The sequence below is a fragment of the Besnoitia besnoiti genome, chromosome XI, assembly GCF_002563875.1.
Source record: "Besnoitia besnoiti strain Bb-Ger1 chromosome XI, whole genome shotgun sequence".
In the NCBI taxonomy this organism is placed as follows: domain Eukaryota; phylum Apicomplexa; class Conoidasida; order Eucoccidiorida; family Sarcocystidae; genus Besnoitia; species Besnoitia besnoiti.
In genome coordinates, this window is record NC_042366.1 from 1,204,955 (window position 1) to 1,230,292 (window position 25,338).

The window sequence follows — 25,338 nt, forward strand, 5'->3', positions numbered from 1 at the left end:
TATACACTGGGCATTTGCTGAAACGACGTTAAATTACCGGGAGAAAAAAAACGAGGGCACAGAGTACGAACTAACTGCATTAGTGTGTGGAATGCAGACCTGGTCCGGTGTGCTGTACGTCGAAGCACCAGCCTGCTCCTCTTACGCCACAATACGCTAGCTGGATAAACGGTCATATCCCACTGTCGACGCCGCAACCGGTCTTCGGGTGGGGGCCGCGCCTGGCGAGCGCGGTCCCGCGCGGCGGGATGCACCGCCACGCCGGGGTGCCTGTCGGCCCATGCCAGCCTCACGAAGGCAACTTCCGTCTCAACAACCCTCGTGCATCCTAGCTATGCTGACCTCGAAGCGACGAACAACTCCCCGGGATCCGCCACCGTTTTCCCCAGGGCTGCGCGTGCAGGCGCGCTGCAAGCGGTCCTCTCTGGGAACCGTGCCATCCGAAGTGGGGCTGCACTCCCACCGCTCGGGCCAGCCAAGCGCTGTGCCCATGTACTGGAGCATCGAGGGAGCACGGCCTCACACAAACGACTTGGCGTGCGGACGTGTGGCTTTTTCCCTCACTATGGCTTCGATGCGTGAGGCTTCCTCTGTAGAATTCGAGCACTGACCACGCCGTCGTAGGTTGGGCTAGCATGCATGCGTGCAAGGGGTGTCCGCCTGAAGAGCACGGCTAAGCCACAGCGGGAACCGGGCCTGGAGCCCAAATCCGCGGAACAGTACCGTAGTAAGCGACTTTTCTTCTGTCAAGAATATAAGTCACGTGTCATATTACGAAACAATGACGACAATGGCGAAAGATTGTTGCGGCACACGTTTCTTTACGGCGAGCGAGCGAATAGGCCTCAGGTTGCCTCTAGCTCGCGTGGAATAGCTATCCAGACGGAGGGAACAAGAGTTTGCCTCGTCAGCAACTCCATTGCACGCCAGAGGACAGGTTCGTGACTGAACAGCTGTGACCGCTCGCATGCTCGGAGATGGCTAAGGCATATTGGTGCAGCCGGCCGAAAGCAAAGCAATGGACTCTACAATAGTCCTGTAGGGGTTGGTGTCTCATTGCGCGGGTGCTGTACAGATGTGCTGCCAAATTATGCTAGACAGCACTTCCACAGGTTCTCAAATCTAGGTGTAATATATGGATTCTTGTTCTCACTCATCTTAACAGCGAGAGAAAACTACTACTCAGATGCTAGTCTAATCAGTAGCATCGTACTTGGAGTTATCATCTCTGAGACAGGATTATTTATCAGCTTTTTCTGGGGAGTAGCTCACTGCGTACTTAGGATCAGAACAAAAGAGTTCACTAATGGTACTAGAAAATAGGAGATCGCGTTACTTCTTGGGAAAACGACTTCCGAACCACCAATATACATTGGTACAAAAAAGTTACCATATCCTCCGTACAAAGCAGACATTAAGAACATAAAGATACTTTGGTAGTCGCCTTCTTAGTGTTAGTCTGTACGGAATACACGGATCGGATTCTTGTTGGCCATCGAATAAACAGAGACATTATAGTTCCTAGAATACTGAAGATGACTCCGGTTATGAGATACAGACGTTCCCTGGGTATCCAATCCAGTGCTCTGCCTGGGGCATGACGGCGCGAAGCCGGTTTTGGCGGGCGCGTGGTACACTACGCTGCCTCTCTAGCACGGGGCGGATGAGTGTCTCTATAGAGGGCGACCACGTACCTCTGCTGTGCTTTGGGTCTGTATCATTTGAATCCGCGTTGAGTGACGTGCTCTGAAGCGCGTGCGTCCACGCAAACGGAACCGACCTAGCTCGACTGCGTTCTTTGAGAGGAGGGTGTGCCTGCGGCCTTCCACAAGTAATCTTGTTAAAGACGCGAACCGTATTACAATCATTACCCGGCAAAGGGTGGAGGGCTGTTAAAGTAGCGTCTTCGCAGCGACTGAGTGTTACAAAGACGTCATTCGTGCGACCTTTAATGACCTTGTTGAGGAGTGGCACTAAGGATTGCGATGGTGTACTGTGAGTTCCTCGCCTCAATGAAATGCCCTCCTAGAGATCTATGAAGGCCTCTTTCAGCGGAAGGCGCCTTCACACCACCGCAGGCGCCGGAACACGCAGCGGCTGCTCGAGAGGAACCATTGGTTGAATTCATCCATTCCTCGGAGCTGGAGCCAAATGCTACTTGCGCGATGTCCGCTCTTGCCAACGTGGCTACGCAGTTGACAACCGCTACGGGTTGGTGCACAACAGAAATGTCGGTACACAAGAACGCATAACGCGTGTGGCCGGCGTGGCATACGTTGAGTCGGAGAGGGGCGGCTTAGCGGCTCGCGCATTTCCCGTTGCGCAGTGAGGTTGAGCCTTGAAGAAGCATAGGCATCCGCCAGCGTAGCCGGGGATCCGCGAAGCACATTGCCATTGACCATACTTCTCTCTAGCTCCTGATACTACCGCGGGCGCTACGAACGGGGCTTTCCTTGCGTCTGACACAGACCGCAGTCCACCCATCGAACGAACTGCTCTTCAAAATTCATGGCGAAGCGTGCCGAGCGAAGGATGTCACGCCTATACTCCGGTGTCTGAACAATAATCCGATCTGTATATTTCGTGCAGACGAACATGAACAAGACGACAGCAAAAATGAATGCCACGATACTTGTCCAGCGTGTATACGAGGGCCGGCCTTCCACGCGGGGCATCGAACGTGCCCGAAATGCCCCTACATGGTTTTCTCCACACTTCCTGACAAGCATGGACTGCCTACAGCGGCAAGCGAGTAGCGCTGCTCTATTCCGCGACCTCTTCATGATTGCTCTGAGGAGTGTCGACCCCCACGCCCGTCTGCCCCGCCCCATGGCTGCGTGTCGGGTGACGACGACGACGGACTACCAGGACTACACAAATGCCTGCAACGAGACGCTGGAAAAGATCGGGATCTTTTTGCCCTTCCAAGTGGAGACTCTTGAAGACGTCATCCTGTTCTGATGCGTACGGGTAACGAGAAACACCACACAGGGGATAACGGACGGATGAGGAGAGCAGACGCCGCAACTGTGGGGGACTCTGAGCGGACGCCCTTCAAACCGGGCACATCCTTAGAATGTAGGTAATCCATGCGGGAAAGGATAGCGGACTGGTGTGAAAATATCTTTGGCTGACTGAAGGGGAGTCTCAGAATTCGGTGAGCGACTCTGAGCTTCTGGGCCCTTTGAGCGAGTCGTCCATCTAAGCGTCCTACACAGCACGTGAAGCCTGAATGCAGTATCTCTACTACGCCTTGCGCAGGCGCTCCGGATAAGGGTCGGTGTCTGAAGGATGTTCTTCACAGTGTTGATTTTATGCTTTGTCCTTTTTCGTTTTGCGTCTCTCGTGGCGACGAATCGGAGCTCCGGAACCTTTGGGTCGCTTCGAGCAACGGGAAAAGTCACCGGAGAGACGCGAGGCGAGCGACACAACACCGGACGAAGACTGCGCACGCACACACGTCGCTTCGCGCGGCAGGTCGATTCGTTGCCAGCATGCCGACTTTTGGAACCTCACCGTGTCAGAGCCATACTGCACCGAATGATTCACCTCTCGAAAAAAGGCGTTTTTGAACTGTCTGACTCGTGTGTGCGCCTCTACTTGCTCCTTCTCGTAACGAGGCGCGTCACCTTACAGCCTGCCGCCGACCAGAATCGGTCGTTCCTGTTTGCCGCTGTCTCGCTTGTGTTCAAACTGACATTCCTGTCATAATGAGGTCTGCCGTCCTCGCTTGCCTGTCCCACCCCTGTCTCTTGTTTCTGATCTCCTCTGCTCTCCTCTGTTCGGTTACCCGAAGGACGGCAGACTTCCTCGAGAGCGTTTTCCCCGTCACCTTCGCCGCCGCCGTCACGCCGCCGTTTGCCTCGCCTCAGGCTTCGCTATGGGTACGCTCTTCATCCGTAGCTCGATATTTCGCGCGCCGTTACATGCACACGACTAGACTTCCAGCAAAGAACAGGAGGAAGCAATATTCACTGTGAGCCACGTGTCGGATACAGGGGAATGCATCCTTTTAGTCAGCTGAGAACCATACGACTTTGCTTTGAGAAACCCACCTCGAACAAATGTGTCGCGCGCGCACGCGCCGACGCCAAGGAAGGCAGACAGCGCCGGCTGAGCTCTACAGCACGAAAAAGCCTGACGCACGGAGCCAAGGCGTGTCACGCGACGTGCATCTGCTGACTCCCAGCGCCGTGAGGCGTCAAACAGGGTCAGCCTCCGGCCACGGGAACCGCGGAGGAGTCGTCTGACCCAGAGGGAAACCCGTCGTGTGGATCTCTTCCCCCGCGAATCCGAGGTGAAAGACTTCCTGCAAGCTACCTCTTTCGTTCCCAAGCGTCAGGCACCTCTCGGCGCTCGCGTCGGCGCCGGGCTTTTATGCCCTGTGCCCGCTCATGTCGTTGTCTAGGCGCGGCTCCTTTAGAAGGCGCTGATGCAGCCTGAGGATCTGCGATGGTTCCTGCCGCTACCCAAATCAGATTCGCAGGACAGCGTGGCGACGTATTCACTCCTGCCAGACCGTCGCGCGAGCGCGAGCCGGCGTCAAATATCGCAGGAAGGGCAGAGGAGAAGCGGCAAGCGATCACGGTCGCCTCTCTTCTGGCCTTAGTCTGCACTTTGCGGTCCTTTGCCGGTTCGGGTCTGCAGTGGTTTCGAGCCCGGAGATTTTGGTTGACTGTGTGGAGGCGTTCTCCTGACTTCGTGGCTGCTGCGCTGTCGGCGGGGGCTTTACGTCCCTCGCGGCCTCGCATTCCTCTTTGCTCAACGCGGGACACAGAAAAGCCCAGATATTTGTCCCCAGATGCCTGGAGCCATTTATCTGTTTCACCGCTGGAGTGCTCCGCGCCCCCTGCGCGCGAGCGCGGCCTAGATGAAGGGGCCTTGTAGACCGAGTGCCGAGAGCTCGCCGAAAAAGTTCCGCGCCTGATCTCTCGACCTCTCGCGCGGATTCGTAGAGCGTCGTGCCCAGTCTAGGCGTGCCTCGCCTGCGGAGGCAGGGGTAGAAATAAAATATGGCTCTCTGCGGACGTGCGCGGGGCGCCTGCGGGCGTGTGGCGTGCAAACACTCGGAGAGGGAAGCGCGGCCGAAGGAGGCGGCCTCGTCGTCAACGACCGCGTTCCGCATCGTCCGAGTGTCCAGTCTGCACCAAGCTAGACGCATGTGTGCTGCCTGGCTGTGCCATGAATACCGTTTTTGGGCGTGTTGGAAACTGTAGTCCCCAGCCGTCTATCCGCGCGCTCTGCGTTGCCCCGAAGGGGCTCGCCACGTCCCACGCGCCGTCTCCGTGGGGTCTGCAGGGGGCGTCGATGCCTGTTCAGCTGCCGGGGTCTCGCCTGTCGCTGCCGGCGCGCCTGCTTGGGCTTCGAGAGAGAGCCAAACGGCGTCTGCTTCAGCACCCGCGCCCACGTCGAGCGCGCTGCCTTCCTCTGTGTGCATCTTGCCCACGCAGGTCTCCGTCGGGCCGACTGCCGCCTCTGACAAGGCTTCTCGAGGGACGATGGGCTTGGAGGACCTCAGAGTTGGCGCGAATGTAGGCGACCTGACGCACGCCGAGCAGACGCTACTGTTCCCGCGTTCGCTCTCTCTCGCTTGCCTGCCAAGACTGCAGCTCCGTCGCGCGCCTGTGAACGAAAGGCGAAGCCGGGCGCCGAAGCCTTTCCTCTGCAACGTCGTCTTTTTCTTCCACGTCTTGCCGCGGCAACTCATGCCCCCCAAACGGGCTCGTCGGTCCGCACTTTCCTCCGTGTCCTGCCGGCTGCTTTTACTCTGTCGCGGAACACTGCGACTCGACCTGCGAGGGCCTCTCGCCTCCTCTCGCAGGCTCGCGGTGTCCACACAGCCCTCACTCTCTCTCCCTTTCTCCCTCAGCGTCTCTTTCGACTCTTTTTCACTGTCCTTGCCTGCGCGCCGGAGCTACGCCTCTGCACTTTCTCGCTTCGCGCTGTGACTCGCTTTCTGCGTGTGCCGGCTCCCTGTGCGTCGCTGGCTCCCTGTGCGTCGCAGGCTCCCTGTGCGTCGCTGGCTCACTCGCGGTGTGGTTTTCTGCGATCTGTGCGCCTGAATGCCTCTCGCGCTCTCTTGAGTCACGCAGCGCCTTCGGCCGTGAGCTGTCACGGCTTCTGTGGCTTGCATGCGGCCGTCTCCGCGGCTCTTGCGTGTGCGTTGTGTGCCTGGCGAGCGCAGGTCCTCCACAAGTGGACTAAAGGCTTCGACACGCGTCTCCATCTCTCTGCGGACACCGCCGCGCTGACCGACGGCGCTTCCAAGTCCCTCGAGCTGTGCGGCGGCAAGCGGGCGGGCTCGCTGCTCGCGCGCCTCTGCGAGGCCTTGGAAGTCACTGGCGAGGCGGCGGCCGACGGCGGCAGCAAGCGCCTGCGGACAGTCGTCCGGTTCGATCTGCCGACGGGGCGCAGCCACATCCTCTGCGCAGGTACGTCGAGCGAGGAGGACAGCAGACAGGGCCGAGCGCCGAAAGAAAGAAAAGATTGGGGGGCTCGGGAGCAGAGCAAGGGCGCCCGACGACGCCACGCCCCTTGGGTTGCACCGCCGATTGCTGCTTTCCTCGCGGCCGTCTCTCCGCTTTGGACTTTTCTCTCGAGCCTGCCACGTCTGGCCCCCGGTGATGTGCTGCTTCGCAGCGACTCAGGGTAACCACGAGCTGCAGGCGCAGTTCTGCCCGCCGCACGAAGGCGCGCCTGCGGAGACCTCTGTTTCGTCGTCGCATTTCTTCCAGAAGGGCGCCAAGTTCGTGCGAATTCAACCTGCGCACGACTTCTCGACCCGTACGCGCGCCCACGGGGTGAAAAACACGTCGACTGCAGGCCGGCCGAAACGCGCGGACGCTGGGCTGCAGACTCTGCGCACTCGCACGTTTTTGGCTCAGATCCCCACGCCCGTCGACGACAATGGCATGGGCGAAATGTGAAGCAGTTACGATGAAAAGTTCATGACAAGACGTGTGATCACCAACGTAAAGCGGTAGTCCTAGGTATTCTGTGCAGACGAACAACAAAACGGCGACTACCAAAGTGATGGGGTAAAGGGGGGGGGGGCGGGGGGGGGGGGAAGGAGGAAAGGGGTGAGCAATGGTCGGATAGACGCACCGCAGCAGCTCGCGGCGTTAGAGGCCTATCTGCGTCGAGATACGCGGCTCAACGCGTGTCTCTGCATGCGTTTTGCTGAGAACCCGACAGTGGGCGTAGGGGCAGGAGCTCGCCGAGGCAGATGCCGCGCAGAGAGCCGGATGGCCGCGCGAGGCGCTTTACCTCCTCGTGAGCGATGCGCAGCGTCTCCAGTTTGGATACCCACGTGCTGTGCGATGCAGAGACTTCGCAGCTCCGCGTGCAAAGCGGCCGGCTGCCGCAAGCGAAGGACGATCAGTGGATGGAAGTGAACCTCCACGTCGCGCGCCAGCACCTGACAAACGCCTGGGATACGGTCGTAGGCATCCGCCAACACTTCGACGGCGGCCGCGTTGTCTTCGCACCTTACCTGAGACTGAAGGACAGGTGAGCGACGCCGCACAGCCGCGCAGATTTGAGATCAGTCGGCGAATCGCGGTCGTCGCCGAACTGCAGGCCTCGTTGCAGCCTGGCCCCACTCGAGTTCCTCCCTCACTCCGCACCGATGAGCGTAGCTACGCCCGCCTCTGGGCTTCCGCAAAGGCCTCGATCGCCCTCGAGTGACCCGTAGCCTTGTGCGTCGAGGAGGCCGACGCGCGTGCGTGCGCTCTGCTTCTCTGCCGACATCTACCGGAGACCGCCGCCCTGCGGCGATCGCCTCTATCCGTCCATCTGTAGTTTTGTCTCTCACGAACGGATGGGCTGTCGCCTCTTGCTTGGGAGTCCGGTCTCCTCGTGCGTCTGCGTTGTGCCGCCACTGGAGCTTGTGTCGCGGCAGCTGCGTGCCTGCTGGCCTTCCTATTGCGTCGGCGTCGCATCTCTGCCGCCTACAGGTCGCTGCGGTACGAATACTCGCAGAGTCTGAGCAACGGCGGCGTCTTGAGGGCGGACATCGCGCCGGCGCAGGCGCTGCGGATTCAGTGGAGCGACCCGAGCGCCTCAGGCGGCACCTGGGTTGCGCAGGCCGAGTTGCCTCTGCGGAAGGGCGCCAGCGTCCGCGACGGAACGATCGCCTTTCGAAGGGAGTGGGCTCTCTGAGTTCCGCGTAGACAACGCGAATCTAGAGTATTCGTTTGCGCTGCATTCGCCGGCATGGACCGAGGGCGGTGGATGCATCGCGTGAGGGAGAGCCCAGAGCCCCGACTTCCAGAGGCTTCACGGGCTACAAAGAAACCGCGAACTCGCTCAGAACCGAGCCAGGAGAGGGGCGCCTGGCGCACACACCAACGCCTCGAGCGACACGCGACGTGCACAGGGACTGCACAGATACATACACATATGTAGAAGTTATATACATACATACATGTACATACACGCATTTACGTTGTGCGGACAGGAGTTCAGCGCCACTCGTTTTTTCTATATGCTTTCAATACCGCGCGCATGTGTGGCGCTTCACCGCCACTCAACTTCGGGGGGTGTGTATCGCGTACGTATCCCCGCTCGCGTCTGCCATGCGGCCTCTGTCCGCGCGTCTGTGTATTCTTTCAACTGCGTACCGCGGCCGCCGCCTCCGTGCGTGAGGGAGGCGCCGCGTCCCTTCGTATCTATGGAGTTCGAGACTTCATGCCGTTTTGCGAAGGAACTTGCGTCGAGTCTCGCTTTCTCGCCTCAATCAGAGGCGGAAGAGGCTACACGCGTTTCGGTTTCTGCGATTTTTTCCGGCGCTTCAAATGTCTGAGTCTTCATTTGGATGTCTTCTGAAGCGTGAATGTGCGGCAGTGCCGTAGAGGCTGAGTGTCTTTGGCAGCCTCCTCTTGAACCATATTTAAGTTCCTGGTATACAACTAGTGGCATTCATTGTTCTTTGCGCGCACACACCCTCCTAACCTATCCGCGGACGCAATGCAGACGCATGCGGAGTGTGTTTCGCGTGCGAGCTTGCCTCGCTACCCGGTGTGCGTGCCTCGCCAGTCAGCACACATGCGTAGTCGTGTCTGTCGCGCGTTTGAGATCACTTGAGGGAGCGCGCTCCTGGGAGTTTTGGCGCGTGCGAGGGAAAGGCTCGGCGGAGCCTCTGTGCCACGTGCCTCGACGCAGGGCGACTTGCAGCTCTGCTTGCTGAGGTCGTGCCTCGCACACACGTGGAACAACAGGCCTGTCCAGGCTGCTTGCAGAGTAGGGAAAGGAGGACTGGGGAGAGAAGGGAAGGGCTTTGGGAAGGCGAAGTCTTCTTGACTTGCCAGACAAATTGCGCGCGTGTTTTCGTTCAGAAGCGTTTTCGCTAGAGGAAACAGGGCATGCGCGAGGCGGTGCGTGTCTACGCCGGTCGACAGCTTTTCTGCCGATGCTTCAACTTTTCTTTCCGTGCCTTTGATTTCGGTTCACTGTTCAAAGAACGCACAAAGGCCCCTGGTGTCCTCTTGCCAGTGCCTTGCCCTGGCTCCATGGTTCTTGATTCGCAGGTTGCCCTTTCTCCGCTCGACGGCGGTGGTGCGGAGACTGGAAAACGACTCTTCTGGAGCGGCTCTGCCGCCGGCATGGGCCTCTCACTCTCGCTGAATTTAGGACTTAAGTTCATCCCTCTGCAGATATCGCTTTACTTACGTAGATGGATAGAGATTAGAGTACCTGAATACCCAGCTATACACGTCGCTCTATGTCTGCCTAGCGGAATTCCAGATGTAACGTCATACCTCTGCTCATCAGAATACCCAGGTGAGTACGTCGTTTTATCTGTGACTGTCTAGCTACATCCAGCCCTGCGTGCCTAGCCGTACAAGGCCTCTGACTTTACCGCTGGGTGAACTAGAGAACGTAAATCGAGGTCCAGACGCATCGGGCGATAGCAGCCTGCCACATTCAACTGAGGCACTGAAGCGCTGAGTCCGTGGCGACGGCGCCGCCGTGTGAAAAGCGGGAAGAAGAAAACACAAAAAGACACGACAGAGCTAGGCGACTGTCGCACAAGTCCGGCGTCTGAATTCGTCTCAAAAAACGATGCGAGTCCCACGTATCATCTGGGTCTGCACACAACTGGGCACGCGCGGAGAACTGTAGAGGGAAGCGTGGCAGAGGACGCTGCGTTTTCGTGGCTCTTCGGTATGAAATCGCTGTGGCCTCACTGCGATCTCAGCATTTCTGGCGATTCTCTCTTCTTGATTGCACTCTGCTCCTCCTCCGCCTTCGGTCAATTCCGCCGATTCAGCACAATCAGCGCCAGAAGACCGAGCGCGCGATACCTGTCAGAAGAAGAGACATCGGCGCAGAGACGCAGGCAATCCAGCCTCAAACCGAAAAGAAAAGAGAGATGAACCCAGCGGAGTCAGCGAACGCCAAGGCACGGCGCCGCGAGCCGCAGTCTTTTGCTGGAGCACTAACCTTCGTCGAAAGTCTGAAAAGCCCAGAAAATGCTTCAAAACAGAGACTTGGAGGAGCGGCGCCCTCAGGAGACAATCGTAAACGAAACACGCAAGAGGGAGTTCGCACGCTTGCTTTTGGCGCGCAGGCAACGAAGAAGCAGAGCGAAACTGACCCCAACACACGGGATAGTCTCTCACTCTTCGTCTAAAGACCAAGGGCGCCGGGAGGCAACACAACACGCGCGCTAGTTAGGCCAGCCAGACGACGCGCAGGCAGGCAGCACGCGCCAGGGCGGCCTCGCAGCCAGACGGCACGGACTGCAGAAGACTGGGTCGCTTCGGCTCCTCTACGAAGCTGAAAGGATTGTTTAAGTCGGCGAACGCACCCGAAAACTAAAGCAATAAGGATCAGGGCATTCTCCCACATGTGGTCGCCGTCGAGGCAGTAGTACTGTAGCACCTGAGGCAGATTCCGCAAATGCAAAAAACGCCTCGCAAAAGTGCAGGCCTAGACGCGTCGGAGCTCCTTCTCGAGCAGAAAGGAGAGCGACACGCGGGCGGGAAAATGGCCGCGCGGCGCAGCTCTCGAAACAGACGCAGAGACAACTCGACTCGATACAACAACAACGGTTTCGCGAAAGTAGAACCCTCTCAACCTCATGCCCTTCAGGTTCGCCGCACCGTTCCGCAGGAACAGCCTCGCAGAAGCCGCCTTCGCTGCATGATGGAAACTCTTCAAAACCGATAAAACCGACGCTGCTAAGCGAAAGGCACCAAACCGTGACGAGTGCGGCGCGACGAGAGAAGCAGCGAACCCAAAAAAGACTCCACATCCACACCTCCCCACGCCTCGCACAGGCGATTTTTGCCAGAGCCGACGGGGCTTAAAGCGAGCGGCGGAAAAAAGGGAGACTCGCGTGAAGAGACACGCAAAACATGCAGCGGAAAGAGCTGATAATGGAGCACGAAGAACCACGCAAACATGCACGAAAGGAAAATGGAAAAATACGTGCAGACGGCGAGAATTAACTGGACTCAGGCCCGCGCTAAGGCCCGAGACTCCTGACACGCCTTCCATGAAAATAGATAAAAAAAATACCTCAGCTCCGGACTCGTAGCAAGACGGAGGCCGCAAACCGTCGGGACAAGGTGGGAGCTCCACGTCCTCTGAAAAGTTGAAAAACACCAGAAAAAATGGAAAAAAAACCAGCACATACATATGCAGCAGCACTTTCATCAATGTGAACGGGACCGCAAAGCGGGAATATGAAACGAAGCAGAAAAACACATGCAGAGACAACAGAAGGAACACAGACCAGAAACGGCACCGACACTCGAGAGAGTCTGCTCCACCGTCACATCACGCTGCGTACACATACAATTTGCATGTACATATATGTGCATATATATATCTGTGAGAATATATATATCTATGAGAATAGGCATATATATATATATATATATGAGCATATATACATATATATCTGTGAGAATATATATTCATATGAGCGAAAAGGGAATTTGCTAAGCTGGACACACATTCACGTAGCTTCTAATCGCACAGCAATAAGTGTATATTTACAACTACAGGTATTTGTACATTGCTGGCTAGTCTACGCGACCAGATACAAAAACATATGAACGCAGCGGCTGGGCTTGAGCAAGCTGCCCACGTGTCCCCGTGGCGACATTTGTGCGGGCTCACTCCACATCTAACCACCATCAGAAGAAGCGTCGTTCTACGCGGCCGGTGTGATACGACGCGCCTTTCGACTTTTCTCTCTCTTCCTTTGCCATCGGAAAGTCGAAGCTCAGCACTTACTCCATATCGCGTGCATCACGCCGGAGAACGCCCATCGGAACGGCGAGATGTACTGGAGAAGCACAGCCGCCAAAAAAGCCGTGCACAACTACGCATGGCAAAGACGCGGGAGAGACGACAGCCACTGCCGCCGCAGAGAGCCGCAGCCTCACATGCGATTTGATTAAACGGCGAAAAGCGCCTTAAGTCCTCAGCACATCCCGCGTGCAGCTACGCACAGACCCGGGGCGCAGCGACCCACACCGGACTACACACGTGAACACTGAATCTGGGCTCTGCCGTCCATTTTTCTAGTTTTTTCTAGTTTTGTACATGCGCGCTGGCGGTCCCAGGCGCAACACTTAGACCGCCTGCCCTCAAATGGATTGCTGCGGAAAACAGAGACAAGCCGGAAGCCGGGCGGAGGCCTCGCGGTGGAGACGCCCTCGCCGCGGCAGCCGCGGGGCAAGGACGATTCAGGGCGCCGCCGACGCACGGAAAAAAACAGAGACACGACGGAGGAGCTACGCGCAGCACGCCGCTTCGCGACTCGGCGACTATCGAGCGAGTGTCGCCTCTACCCCAAGTTTCCCGGGCAGCGAACCGAAACTCGAAGTCAGCTTCGAGACTTACCGGCACCCACACCCAGAATCTGGGAAGCGTGTCCAGAATGATCATGAAGCCCGCGACGAGGATGAGCGGCATCATCACAAGCGGCATGACGGCGAGGGCGAGCTCGGTCTGCAGAGGAAAAGCAAGGCCGCCACGCAGCACATGCCATCCGCTCTGCGTCCTCCTGACTTGGTCGCGCGCGAACCGCGAGCGCTCAACGCAGCTAGGTCCCGTGTCGCTCCATGAGGCAACGGACAGCCTCGAAGCCTTCCCCACACATTGCCGCGACCGCCACTGACCGCGCCCACAGAGAAAGGGCGAGGCGCAAGAAGGCGAGGGGCCCTCCCCGGCTACAGCAGCGCGTTGCCCGCCTGCGAGAGCGTAGGCTTTTTTCAAAACTTAAATCGTCTCCTGCGAAGTCCGCCTGAGCGCGGCGCTAGAGGGCACGCCTCGATACCGCGCGGGGGACCACAAGAGCTGCGCGGGCGCCGCAGATTCGCTTCGAAAAGCCAATGCAGGGCGGACGAAAGGGGCGGAGAGCGCCCCGCGCTTAGAACTTACGTTAGGGCACAGACAGGAAATCAAGTAGCCGAGCGAGATCGAGGCGTTCGTTTGCAGGAAAATGAACGCGACTCCCAGCAGCCAGCGCGACGCCGAGTCGTTCAGCCCCATCATGAACCAGACGATGCTGGAGAGACACGCCACCGAAAACGCTCAAGTGACGAGACGCACGCAGTGACGCGTACACTTACGCGAATGCGAAGGTATGCACACAGGCCTGTCTCGCGCAGGCACACGTGTGGAACAGGGACGCCCATGCGGCGATGAGCCACAGTGAGACAAAAAGAAAGGCAGATAAACAGATAGACAGACACACAGACAGTGATGCGTAGACAAGAGGCGCCTGCGAGTCCAAGTCTCGACGCGAGAACGAAGTGAAGAAAGGAGACACGCCGAACAAGCTTCCTCTCCGTGGACCTCGCAGAAGTCCTTCGGCGTGCGGCGACAGGCCAACACACATTTCATGTACATGCATGACTATGCACGCATGCCGCGCCTCCCTAATACGTATACATATTCATATATATAAACACATCTACGCATGCATTCGATCTCAAAGAGTGCAGAGGACCTACGTGAGGAAGACGACGGGGTTGAAAACCTGAAATAAGATGTCTGAAGTTGTTTTCGCAAGGAAGTACGGAACGAGCCCGTAAGTCCCTGCGCGGTACTCTCGCACGGCGACCATTTTGTCATTGGTGAAGGTCTGGAGAACTGCCACGAGCCCCGTCATGCCCTGAAAAAATAGAAAAAAACGCAAGAAACAGCACCCCTCGCACGTGAAAAAGCGTGGTGGCTGGCTGATCCCTCAGAAAACGGAGCTGACACCGCCGGAGGAGACGGGAAGAGTCGCAGCGCGCAGGATACAACCCCCCTGAGAAGCTTGACCGAAGAAACTTACCCGGCCCCCGAGAGAGGGAAAGAAGTCAGCGAAACCGCTCTATGCCCTAGCCCGCTACAACGCCCCCGCCCTGTGCGGTTCGCCGACTCTACCTGATTCAAATTGATGAAGTTCGCTGCGCCGTTTTTCGAAACCGCGACGTCTTTCTCGAGGCGGAAGAAAATGAAGCCTAGAAGCAGAGCCGAAACGAGCGTCTGACCGATGCGGGCTTGCAAGATCTGCGGATTCCGCTTGTTCGCCAGCGCGCACCGGTGAAGCAGGACTGTGAACTGCGTCCACCTGCCCAAAAAGAGGAAAAAGGGAGAGAAAATAACTCCAGAAAATCACAAACTGACAAAAAGCCTTCCCTCGTTCGCCCCGAGGCCGTCGGCCTTGCCCTTCCACGCGATCTGCGTTTCACTTTCGACTTTCTCTCGCGCCTTACCAGCTGATGCGCACTGGAGCCGGTACTTCCTCCTGCTTCAGAGGCGTCTGGTCTTCCACAAACTGCGCCTCCTGGCCTTCTGTGCGACACCGACAGCGAAAGATTCCCACCCAAAAAATGAAATGCTTCCCCCGGGTAGAAGCCTGAAGAAGCGATCGGGATGCTTCTCTCGGTCACGCGCGCCGCCGGAGCTGGTGACATCGCCAAGGCCTCGCGGGTTCGTCTCATATTCGAAAGCACATACACACTTACAGATATAAGTATATACCTACATGTTGCAATTACCTTTGTACTCCAAATAATTACAGGTATCACTTCAGCGTTCCCGCATACTTCTGAAGCAACTTGTGCATACATACATCTATATGGTTCTTTATGTACTGCAATCATAAAGAACCATACAGATGCATACTTGTGTATGCAAGACGTGGGTAGAAAAGCTGGGAACGTGCCAATGACATGTGCGATAAAAGCTTTCGTTGGGATTTTTTCGTAGTTTTAGTCGGCGGAAATCACTACTCAATCCTAGTCCTGCAAGACTTTCAGTGATCCAAACAGTTGCCTCTGGTTCGGAGACACCCCGCCCTGTTTCTATTTTGCTTCGAAAGCGTTGTCGCAGCGGCCTGTCTGTCCATCGGTGCACTCCTCTTTCGCTGCGGCGCAGGTAACGCTTCCTGTCGGCTCGCGGAAGCTGCCCTGAGATTTCCTTTCGCATTCGACGTGCAAAGAGCTGTCTTTCCGTCGCACGCGACCTTCTGAAATCACGGGCTCTCCTCTCTTTCCTTCGAAAGCCGCGCACCTTTCCGCGTTGCCGCCCGCACGACTTCGCTCTTGATAGATCCGAGCTGAAGAGAGCGCAAAAATCCCCAAACAGCGGGACTGCATGCCAGCGCAGAGAGGCGAGGAAAAGAAGAAGCGGAGACAAGAAAAGCGAACGACCGGCGAGGCGAAAGACAAGCCAAAACTGAAGAAAGATGAAGTCTCTGCTTCAAAGGTCCGTCAGCGTTATTCTCTCTTCCCACGGAAAACTAAAAACACAGCAACACATAGAGCATGCACACTAGCGTATGGAGACGGTGTCGCACTAAAATCTGACTTCTGTTTTCGTCGGCGAGAATCCTACATATCAGAGATATGCAAGTCGATAGAAATATCCACGCATCTATACATGAATACGCATGCGCAGAGATCACTGAAGCAGCGCAGACTTGTCTCTTTGTATATCCATATGTCCGCGGGGGCGCGTCTCTAGCTGCTTGAGGCTATTTCGATGCGGCTCCGCTTCTCAGCTATGCATTCGCTTACTTTGTCCGCCAAACCTTCGGAATGAAGCTTCAGCAGGTACTTCTCGCGCAGCGACTCGTTCTAGAAAATGCAACGAGCAGAACATTTCACGTCTTCCTCAGGATAAAGCAGACCCCAGATCCCTCGGTTGATCGTAGTCCCCGTAGACCTTTCTACATCGCTCCCCGGGCTCGCACCCTCCCGCAGCAAACCCAGGCGCAGCGGCGCATCCTTCCCATCTGTGCCATGTTCACGAAACAGGATACATTTATATATGTATATATTCGTATTTGCATGTCCAGATACGTATATTTTTACGCTTGTGTGAATGCACACAGGTTGAATTCACTACTCTCGACGTTCTCTGTCGCTTCCCTACACAGCGATGTGCCGCCGCACCCAGAGTCATGTGTAATTACGCGCATGTGAACAAAATAACATGTGCGTATTGCCAGATTTGATCAAAGGTGAGATACAAGTTGCGACATGTGTATGAAGAGGTACATGCGCGCGCCCGCCGAAAGAAAGACAAAGACGTAGCAGAGGGGACTTCTTTCTCTCTGGTGTCTCACCCAGTCGCGCATGAAAGGTTCACCCGTCTGCTTCCAGGCCGCCTCCATCCTGAAAACACACGAAAAAACAAAACGAAAAGGGACTACCCCTTCGACCTGAAGCACGCCCGCAGCGACAAACGCAAAAAGACATCGCACTCTCCACTGAGGCGCGAGGCAGTCCCCTGTACACGCACTGAGAGGCCCCCGAGAGCTCTGCACTCTCTTCGAGCCTTTGAGGGCTAAGAGGCAATCTGATGGCGCGGCGAAGGTTGCACGCGCGTAAGTGTGTCTTTTCTTCCTCTCTGTCTTTCACCTCGCGGGTCAGCCCGCGGCCTCTCTGTGGCTGGTGTCTCTTACTGTTTGGCGAGTTCGAGGGTCGCTTGCTCGCCGTCGCTGGAGGACAGCACATCGATGATGAAATCCGAGACGCTCGTGTAGGGCGGAATGTGCTTTCCCAGGCGCGCGAGGTAGACCGGCAGCGCGAGCCGGTCGCCGAAGAAGACAACGCGACCCTCCGCCAGCAGCATGACTTTGTTGAACTTGTCAAAGACGTGCGTACTCGGTTGGTGAATGGTGCAGATAATCGAGCGACCTGCAGACGCGCCCGCGGACACACAGAGCGCTCAGAGACTGACGCATGCGCGGCGCACGCGACGTATGCGCGGTGAAAACTCTCGCGAACGCTCAGCGACGCAGCGACCCGCAAGGGGCTTGTCTCTTTGTCTGCTCAGAGGGGAGGCAGATCCTCGCAGACGCCGGCATGACCAGGCACGCGCACAGGCGCTTCTGCAGGGAGAGAGAAGGCGGCGGCCTGCGGCGCACGCGGGCAGAGAGCAGCGTCTGGAGTTCGAGAGGCGCGTTCAAAGAATAACTACCAAATACTTCCTTGATCGTGGCGCACGAGTGGGGAGAAGAAGCGTCGCGCGTCCAGTTTTAGATGTGCCTACCGTTCTGCGCGAGGTACTCAAAAACGCTCATGACCGATTCTGCGATGAACGAGTCGAGCCCGGTCGTCGGCTCGTCCGCGAAGATGATGGACGGATTCGTTAAAATCTCTGTCGCGATGCTCAAGCGCTTCTTCTCGCCCCCGCTAATCCCTCTGGAGAACAAAGAAACAAGAAAAGTCGCGCGAGATACCTAAGATTCCGCGCATAAGCCCCGATCTTCCGACAAGAAATCGCGTCGTGCCTTCGTTGTCTACAGAGCCATGCACTGCCAAGGACCGACGCAGAACCATATCTGCGCCTATATACATATATATATTATTATATATGAATATAGACATAGATACATACTTGCATGTATACATTTATAAAGTATAGAGATACATACGTATGGACATGCATGTCCTCATGGGATATGTTCAAATACATATATATATATATATATATATATGCGTATGTAGGACTGCTTGCGCAAATCCTCCGCACCGTTTGGCTCCCATCTGAAGGTTTCCGATGCACGAGTCCGCGATCTTAGAGAGGCCGAAGGTGACGAGAATATGCGTGATGAACGCGTCGAGTTCGTCCTTCTTCACGTTGGTGCGCAGGCGCGCCTGAGTAAGGCAACCGCGAGAGACGAGCCCTAGTCCTCACGCTCCACGGGTATCTCTAGCTCTACGACCAAGTTCACTCCGCCCCGCGAGCTCTCTCAGCACTTTGTGCAGACGAGCAAACCTGTCTGTATCTGTGGAGAAACAACTTCTCAAAGCTCCCTCAAGGACTCAACTTCGGCGCGGGGTGGGCTCACCATGCAGTAGAGGTGCTCGCGGACAGTGATGAATCCGTTGAAGAGATCTTCCTGCTGAATCAGGCAGGACAGCTTCTTGGCTGCCTTCAAGTCGATCGGCGAGCCCCCATACTTCACCTGCCCCGAGGTCTCCCGCAGATATCGACTCAAAACTGAAAACACACAAACGCGTCCGCCATGCGCGCGTCTCTCAACACAGATTCTCAGCACACGCCACTCACATACTTGCCCCGACACGCGCCGAATCATACAAGGATATACGCGTATATATATACATGCATATATTTATACATACCTATATGTATGTATATATACGTATCTGCGCACATATATCGCCTTCGAGTGTTTTATGAAGAGGCGAGCAGCGTTAGACATGCAACTTGACGCACACACAGGCAGAAAGACAGCCACGGATGAGACGGTTGGTGCCTCGGCTCGCGCGCCACATCATATGCGCGACGGAATGCCGCAGCGTCTCTCGACTAACAAATATCAAAACAAAACACATACATATATACTGGATAAAGCAAACCCTGAAATTTAGTGCGTGCCTGTCAATTCAAAGTCTCCTCAGCACGCGTCGTAGACATCAGCTACTCAGAGAACTACGTAGAGAGAGGCGTCAGGAGACAATGCATTCAGTTGTTTCATGCCTCCAAACAGAAGAAAAAAACACAAAATCGTCTTCGCAGTCCCGTCTTCCGCATCACCTCTCCGTGCGACTTACTGTTCAGCAACGTCGATTTGCCTGCGCCGCTGGTGCCCATCAAAGCAACTGCCCGAATGTACAGCGAACAGAGCACGCGGCACACAACCGGAGGTGAGACAAGAGGCAGGAAATCGCCTAGAAGCACCTCGCTTCAAGTAGGGCAGCGCTTGCCTATATTCCGCCTTCGCGCTGCTGCCAGCAACGTTGTCGCCACACGCCCGTTTCTCTAATCCCGTCTCAGCGATATTCCGTCCTACTCAGGTTGGTGAGACTGCATGAACGGCAGGTTGAATGCAGCGGAAGAGAGGCTTGGATCCTTGCCTCTCAAAACGTACGCACACGTGCATGCTTCCGCGCGGGCAACCTCTCAAGTCTGCAACCAAAACAACTCGAATCCGTGAACGAAGCAACTCGAGACGGTGCGTAACACACCGCGCGCGACTGAGAGCGGCTGTCTGGCGGCGCGACGGTCGCATGTGCCAGGCACGAGGGACTACGAGAGGTTCGTGGAAGGCAGGCGCTGTCGCGTTTGCTTCTGCACCTCACGGCAGACTCTGCAAGCACGTCAGGAGGCGCGTGTGGGCATACCCATATCGCCGGGGTGAACTTCGCCGCTGACGCCGCTGAGGATCGTCTTCAGAGAACCGCGTCTGCTGAGGGCGTCAAAGGCGTTCAGGCAGTCTGAGAAGGGGGGGACGCCGAAGAGCCCCGGCCGCCGCCTTGCCATCCGTGTCTCGACTGCGAGGAGACAGGCGACACAAACACACGCGAGCCCGCCAGATACAGCCGCAGAGAGAGAGACAGCCGATGGCAAGGCATGACAAGACACGGAGGGAGGCGAGCGCCGAGGCCGCAGAGAGGCTAAGGGAGGAGAGTCGCCCGCAGGCGCACACGCCGCAGAACCGGGCGGAGCAGACACGCGGACTCGCGCACGCGGTGAGAAGCGCGCGAAGACCAGGCAGGGAGAGAGGCCAAGAAGCGACAGCATCACACCAGACAGGCAAAGAGGAAAGAGAGACGCAATGCACAAGTGGAAACAGAGACTGCCGGCGCTCAGCAACCCGCAGAACGACAGACGCGCTTCACCGGCGGCAGCGCTCGGCAAGAGAAGACGACGCGGCTGGGGCCTTACAGACAAAGGCGAACAAGAGCAACTTTAGCTTACACATATACGTATATATGCGTATATATTGGTATGCATGTATGTATATGTTTGTATATGTATATATATATATATGAATAGCAGTTGGGTGCCATCAGGCTGTACGGATGGACGCGCCTCGCACGCACGAAGGAGAGAAGAAGAGAATACGCAGAACGGCCACGGGCGCCTCTCCTTAGCCGCCTCGGAACGCCCAGAAGCTCTCTGCTTTCTCGCTAGAAGTTCGATGCAGCCACACACCTAGTCTCGCTACGTGTGCGTGTAAACAGGCAGGCATGGCTTCGTGGGCTGCTCACGACGAACGACTCTAGACCATCTCGATAAAAGCCTGCGCCCTCTGGCTGGCAGAAAGAAGCAGAAAGGTGTGTGGGGCGCGTACATGTGACGTCGGTCCAGGAGACGCCAAGTGTTCGACAGGGCGGCAGTTGCCGCCGGCGAGGCGCCAGCGCGTCTCCATCGTCTGAGGGCGAAGGCTGTTCATCTGTGTCCGCGTCTGGGGAGCTCTGCGCTTGCTCAAGGTCTTCTGCTGGCGCCTGCCGGGCCGCCGGCGAAACCCCGGCTTGGCGCGCAAAGCCCGTGTCGCTCATTTCTACTCCGCATTTGGCTCCCGGCACCGCGGCCTCAGAGATTTCGCGATCCGCTCCAGCGACCACGCCACCGGGCGCAGGCGTGTCCCCCCTGCGGCTCGTCTCTCCGCCCCCCAGGGGGCCTCGCGCCGCGTCCCCGCCTCGCATGTTTCGAAAATCTTGTGAAATCCCGCGATTTCCTGCGGCCCTCGGCGCGAGAAGAGGAGGCGCAGGCACTCACACAATGGAAGGGAGAGAGGAGAGAAAGAAGAGAGAGAGCCAGGCCGAAGAAAGGGACTCGGACTGCGACAAAGAGGGACGAGGCCTCGACTTTGAAAGAAAATGGACACGAGGATCAGGACGGAGGTGACAGAGAGACCGATCAGAGAGGCAGGACGGGGCGGGGGGCGGGGTGTTGAAGAGGGGTGGAAGGGATGAGATGGAGAGGAGGCTTTCGCCTCAGAGATGGACTTTCCTATGTTAACGTCTCGCTCCAGTCACAGACAGCAGACCGCGAAGCATACGCCGCGGAAGCGATGAGGATCGCGCTCTGAGGGCGGTACGAGAAAGAAGACGGATCTTTTGGTCACCGAAACAGAAAAGGAAAACGACAGCCTTCCGTTGAGTGTTCAGGGTGCACAGAGAAGACGCTCGCTTTTATCGCCTAAACCGCGCAGGTGACCTCTTCTATACAGGACAGTGCCCATTGATGCCGACGACTTGAGCTGCTAAAAGTGTAGACAAAAGACGACACACAACGGAGTAGCGAGCCGTTACCAGGAGAATACGCAGAAACGCTCAGCGAAACCAGCGAAAGCTTGTCTTGAGTGCGTAAAAAACGTTGTCCTCGAGGTAGGCCTCGCGGGGAAAAAAGGGAGCTCTGCTGCTCGGGCGCGCGGGCGGGCCTTACGACAGCGAAGAACCCAAAAAAGCGCAGACGAAGGAGGCTGCGAGCTCAGCCACTAGGCGTCGGCGGTGTCGAAAGAGGTGCCGTGGAAAGTCAGGCGAGTTTTGCCCGAAAAAGCGACAAGAGACAAAGCTCCGCTTCCTCGAGGAGAAAAAGGCAACGCGCCTACACGTGCAGCAGACCGTTGGCGCAAGTCGAGGCTACACAGAGAGAAGAAGTCCCACCAGCCGGGAGGCCTGTGCGGCGAGAGGAAAAAACATTGTTTCGCCGCAAGATGTGTTTTTTTTTCGAAAAAGGAATGAGGCACCGAGTGTCTAATCGACGGCGAGCCAGTCTTCACGGACGCGTGAGAAGATGGAACCACATGCGCATGCGCCCAGACAACCTCGCGCCAAGGCGGGCGCCGAAGGCGCCAGTTGAAAGAAGAACGAGGAGGAACTGCCCCTGAGAGTCTGTCCTTTCTTCTTGCCGTTTACCAACAGTCTGATGGACTTCCTCGTTCTCCGCCCTCTGCTGCGCCCGGGGATCCTTTTCACAAAACCGCATCACGCAGAGAAGTGCGCGAACGATGGAAAAACCAGCTCTCAGCTACGCCCTTACTTACACCCGGCCTATGCAGCCCGCTTCGCTGATCTCGTCCCTGTCTGAGGTCTTCCGATCGCAACTTCTCTCCCACGATGGAAAACGCGTAATCGCTGACCTCGTGGTCCGCCTCATCGCGCTCTGTATCTCAAGCCACATTTCAGGCGTGCCCTCACTGTTGTTTTATTCCCTTCTTTCTCCGCGACGCACGCCGGTCGGAGGCCTCAATCCACGAGAAACCATATAAATATATATGCGCACGTTTGCATGTCTGTGTAGATATGTATATATATGTAATTGTAGCCAGATACACGCTCACTATTGAACACTCAAAGTATCATCTTCGTTAATATTTCAAAGGTGAGCCGATACCGTATATAGAAACAACTTACGCTTGCCGCCCTCTCTCTCTCCCCGTTTTTGCATCTTCAGTCTCCTACGCACACAAAAAAGCGAGCTTGATAGAGAGCCCGGGCTCGTAGTTAGGCAGACGATGACGCATTTACGGTCGTAGCGACAGAGGCTGAGATCGAGAGGCAGGCACACTGAAAGCCCGCACGCAGATCGCTGCAGATGATGATCGAGAATTCCCTCTCTCACACATGCACTGCATCTCCATTCCAGGGTGTTCGAGCTGTCACTTCTGGACGCAAGTGCCTGACAACTGAGCAAGCCCTCCAGGTTACGTCATAGATCGCGTATCAATACGAAAGTATCCAGTGAGCGAAAAGTGATCATGAGAGGGAAGTCTGCGAAGAGAAACGCCACGCCGCTGCACACGGTCAAGCGCATTTCCTCTGCTGCACCCAGAAAGTCAAGCATGAGAGAGAAGCCGCAGGCGAGACTCGCGTGGAGGCTGCGGGCCTGCAGACCAGAGATTCTGATTCGCCGTCGACTCGCGCTAGGCCTTTCCTGTCGCGGGTGCCTAGAGCTCCGAGAGCCTCCGGAGACGGACATGGTAGTATATTTTTCCATAAAGAACCTCACTTACATCTATGCAGATGGCTGCTGTATGACCGCGAATGTAGTGCCTGCACATGTATAACTGCGCGCATACTCGATATAGACGTATGTTGAATGCTGCATACAGCCATATGAAAAGGGTGCGTGTACGACAAGAGAAGTGGCATGTGCGAGAAGCTCCACACGTTTGGCTGCGAGTACGTATATGTACTTCTTTATTAGATTATATTTAGACATATCCATATATATATATATATATATATATATTTGCATATACACATGCATAGGAACACAGTCTTCAGGCTACTGTGCTGCCGGTCAGAGTGCAGATACCCCTCTCGTCAGAGGCGTAGTCTCTCAGACTCGGGCGCAGAGAAGACACAGCAGTTAGGAACGAATTTTGCCTTTGCAACGAAGGATGTGGGTAGCCTCGCTCCTCTGTATTCCGTCTGCTGAGTGCTTTGTGGGCTCAACTCCGCAGACAAGCGAACGGAATTCAGCCTCTTCTCCTGAGGCTCCCCCGACCCTTCTCGCCAAGTCCCCACGGGGCAATTTGTTTGACAGAACCTTGACACATTTTTCTGCGGAGCACCTCCTACGAGGTGTGTTGGGGTCTTCACACTTTCTGCTTCGCTGTCAATCCGTATGATAGGCACTTTTCGCAGCATCTTGTTGTGCTTAGAGAGGCCCGTAGCCGCGGGGGAGCCAAGAAGCAAGCGTTTCTTTGACGGCGCGAATCGCTTAAAAAACGCGGTCGGGGTTCTGTCATGCTTTGTATGCCTGCAGCGTGCGCTAAGCCAGAAGCTTTTTGGTTCGCACGCGGAGGACTCTTGTCTGTTCCCCTATTAACGAACTAACTTTGCGTTGAGAGGCATCGACGGCAGCGAACAGGGGGTAGCGACCTGCCGTCTCTCCCCCGTTAGACTGAGAGGCCGCGGCAGCGAAGATATGAGCAACCTCCCTTCGCACACAGCCCCCTCGAACGATGAGGCGAGGCAGACAGCTCTCGTTATTGGGCTGCTCATCGCTCGTCTGAAGAAAACGCCCTCCTCTTTCTCATCTCTCCCGCGCGGTCGCGGCACATCGGCGTCGTCACGACTGGCGCCTTCTGCCTCTTCCGCCCGCTGGAGACCGAGCCTTCCCCCGTCGCTGGGAACCCCTCTCAGCCAACGAAAAAGCTGCGCCGAGAAAGGAGAAAGTGGAACGGCGGTCGACGTTTTCTGCATGCAGGGCCTAGTCAGCAGCTAGCTGTGAGTAGCAACGGACAGAAGGGGAAGAAGAAGGTTCCTCGATGCGGGAAATCGGAGAAAATGAGCAAAGCCCCGAGCCGAAAACGTTCTCGAGGGGCAGGATTCATCTTCCATGAGGCGCGAGGCTTGTGTTTCTCGCGGCAAGAGAGCGAGGATATGAAAAAACGGCGTGGCTTGCGACGCTGTCTCAAACGTGCACGGCAGCCAACAGCCGCAGCGGATCTCGCGCGGGGGGCGGTGTCTTCTGTAGCTACCCGGGAAAGAAACGAGGAGTGCCACCTCCGCCTGAAAGCGAACTCTTCTGAGCTCCCCGAAAAAAATAAGCTATTCTCCTGTTTTTAAAGCTCAAGCTGCATCAGAAGCCACGCGTTCGTCGTCCTTCTTCACCGTCTGCCTCCTGGCGGGCTGGTGAGAAAGTCTCTGCGGCGTCTCGACGCGCTACACACTTCACGCGTATCGCCTGTTTTCGAGCCACACTGCGCCGATGAAAACAACACAAGTTTACAGGCGAGAAACTTCCCTTTCCTTGGCTACTACTCTAGCATTAGTTGCATTTTTGCTTTTCAGCTTTCGCAGACGGGTTCTGGTCACCCACGAGGATACGTCGATAAATCCCGCTGCCTCTGCCTCTGCTACATGCATATACATGCATATATATATGTACATCTATATCTATATCTATATATGAAGATATATATAGATCAAACACATGCATTTGTGAAGGGCTGCTTATGCTCGTCCTCTGTATGGGCGGGACGCGAGGAACCTCTGTGCCCATGCTTTTTGCGCGGCGGCGCGCTAATCCATTTGCCCGGAGTGAGGGCGCCCTTCCCCCTCCTGCGGAGTTTATATTTGCTGCCTCTGCGCACGAGTGTATTTAGGCGGTGGA

At 56.4% G+C, this 25,338-nt stretch overlaps 2 protein-coding genes across 2 annotated transcripts; one reads left to right on the plus strand and one right to left on the minus strand.

The window, feature by feature from the left end:
- Window positions 1–3,710: 3,710 nt before the first annotated feature.
- On the plus strand, window positions 3,711–8,160 carry BESB_020560 (uncharacterized protein; the record flags this gene model as incomplete). Its single annotated transcript, XM_029360765.1, has 6 exons — window positions 3,711–3,884; window positions 5,451–5,531; window positions 6,185–6,431; window positions 6,640–6,783; window positions 7,326–7,509; window positions 7,956–8,160. The coding sequence occupies 6 exons, from the start codon at window positions 3,711–3,713 to the stop codon at window positions 8,158–8,160; spliced, it is 1,035 nt and encodes a 344-aa protein (XP_029216124.1).
- A 2,092-nt stretch (window positions 8,161–10,252) lies between these two features.
- Window positions 10,253–20,915, minus strand: BESB_020570 (ATP-binding cassette G family transporter ABCG84; the record flags this gene model as incomplete). Its single annotated transcript, XM_029360766.1, has 19 exons — window positions 10,253–10,304; window positions 10,811–10,884; window positions 11,524–11,591; window positions 12,247–12,298; window positions 12,859–12,966; window positions 13,399–13,525; window positions 13,974–14,134; window positions 14,392–14,578; window positions 14,724–14,802; window positions 15,523–15,568; window positions 16,029–16,088; window positions 16,580–16,628; window positions 16,919–17,153; window positions 17,509–17,660; window positions 17,992–18,116; window positions 18,311–18,462; window positions 19,038–19,085; window positions 19,608–19,757; window positions 20,561–20,915. The coding sequence occupies 19 exons, from the start codon at window positions 20,913–20,915 to the stop codon at window positions 10,253–10,255; spliced, it is 2,280 nt and encodes a 759-aa protein (XP_029216125.1).
- Between the last annotated feature and the right edge of the window lie 4,423 nt (window positions 20,916–25,338).